This window comes from Frankliniella occidentalis, unplaced genomic scaffold (genome assembly GCF_000697945.3).
Source record: "Frankliniella occidentalis isolate FOCC.00 unplaced genomic scaffold, Focc_3.1 Scaffold58, whole genome shotgun sequence".
NCBI classification, from domain to species: Eukaryota; Metazoa; Arthropoda; class Insecta; order Thysanoptera; family Thripidae; genus Frankliniella; species Frankliniella occidentalis.
Window position 1 is genome coordinate 1,089,188 of NW_026267188.1, and position 1,642 is coordinate 1,090,829.

General features: G+C 60.4%; 1 protein-coding gene across 1 annotated transcript in view; it reads left to right on the plus strand.

Annotated features, from left to right (window-relative positions):
• Positions 1-1,642, plus strand: part of LOC127749485 (zinc finger protein 784-like) — a 165,707-nt gene that overhangs the window by 155,585 nt on the left and 8,480 nt on the right. Inside the window, exon 5 of the mRNA XM_052267729.1 lies at positions 187-329. Coding sequence (XP_052123689.1) covers positions 187-329 — 143 coding nt within the window. The remainder of the gene's footprint in view (positions 1-186; positions 330-1,642) is intronic.

Consider the following 1,642-nt stretch of genomic DNA (forward strand, 5'->3'; position numbering starts at 1 on the left):
ACACGAGGTCGTTTGCATAAGCCCGCTGGATAGCTTTTTCAAAGCAGAAGGGCGGGCTAAAAACAAGGACATGAAAATAATGCACAAAAAAAAACTAGTACGACCCCTCCCTCTCCCCCATTCGAAGGTTTGAACCCGCTTTTATTTCCATCGTTCTAATTTCCCTATCTTTTTCCCTATCTCCAGACGCACAGCGACCAGATGCCGTTCCGCTGCGAGTTCTGCAGTCGGCTGTTCAAGCACAAGCGCAGCCGCGACCGCCACATCAAGCTGCACACGGGCGACAAGAAGTACCGCTGCACCCAATGTGAGGCAGCCTTCAGCCGAAGGTACGTGTTCAAACCAAACCAACACCTTTTCTTTCTTTCAAAGTTACAGCTGTACTCGGCAGACATTTTCATTTTCTACTGTGTCTGCTGTATGAAACTCTTTGAGGCCCCAGCTGAAAAGCACAAGCCTGCATGGAGCGCGCGTGCACCCTGCAGAGACACGGCTCGGTTAGGCCGGGCCTCCCGGGGGCACGGGGCACCCCTTCCCCGCCCCGCCCCGCCAGACGCGTCGCGCTCTCAGCGTGTGGGGGCAGCACCGCCTTGGGCCGCCGTGGGCCGCCTTGGGCCCGGGCGCCCCGCCGCCACGGCCCCGGCTCAGGAGGGCCTCACAGCACAGATGCCCGTCGAGCCCAGCACGATTAGCTGCTATACGAATACACAGTTTGTCGGTGTTACAGTAGAACCCTCCTCCCCCATTGCCTTGCAACGCGCCCGCGCCTTCTGTCTGAAAATAAAGCAGGGGGTGGAGGGGGGGGGGGAGAGAACAAAACCGAGTCCTTCCCTTCATCGTAATGGTTTTCTTATTATTTTCACTCGGATAAGGAAATAACGAAAAATAATCCCAGCACAGCGACGGGCGTCAATCACGTGTAGCCCCGGCCGGCCCCGGCCCGGCACAGGCAGTAAAACGCATCGCCACAATAAAAGACTAAAAACCTTGTGTCGCCGGCCCCGGGCCGGGGCGGGTTGTGTGGTGCAGCGTGAGCGTCGCGGCGCGGCGGCCGCTGAGTGGCAGAAGAGCCCTCTCGAATTCCACCGCGCACATTTTCCCCGTTCTTATCGAAAAAGCGTCGTTGTCATTTACGATCGGTTTGGAGAGGCGCGACGCGGTGTGGATTTGCCCGCGCGCCGCCCTCCACCTCGCGAGCCGGGGGGAGCCCCATGATTAATTGGCCGTATATTTCCGCAGCCGAAATAAACAAAGCCGCTGCCAATAACGACGTGAGTGACGTGCGTGTTGTCGCGCGCCTTATCCGCGCACTGCCAGCGTTCTCACACTCAGTCGATAGAGAATCTAACTCAGCCTCCGCTCCGCGAGGAGCTTGGGCATGCCGTCCCGCTGCGGGCTGCAGGACCTCCAGGCTCGCCTTCAGGCGGAGCCCTGCAGGAATGTGCTCATCTCACCCGCCCCGGGCTTTCACCACCGCGCGGCCGGCCCTGTGGGACCCGCGGAGCACGGGGAGCCTCCCGAAACGGTCCACGGTCCACGGGCGCGACGCTCTCGCGGTGCGGTGGGGTCTTTGCGGAGCCCTTTTTGGGGCGGCGCCCGCTCCTTTGTCACCCCGTGCGCACGACGCCAACCCCTCATTACG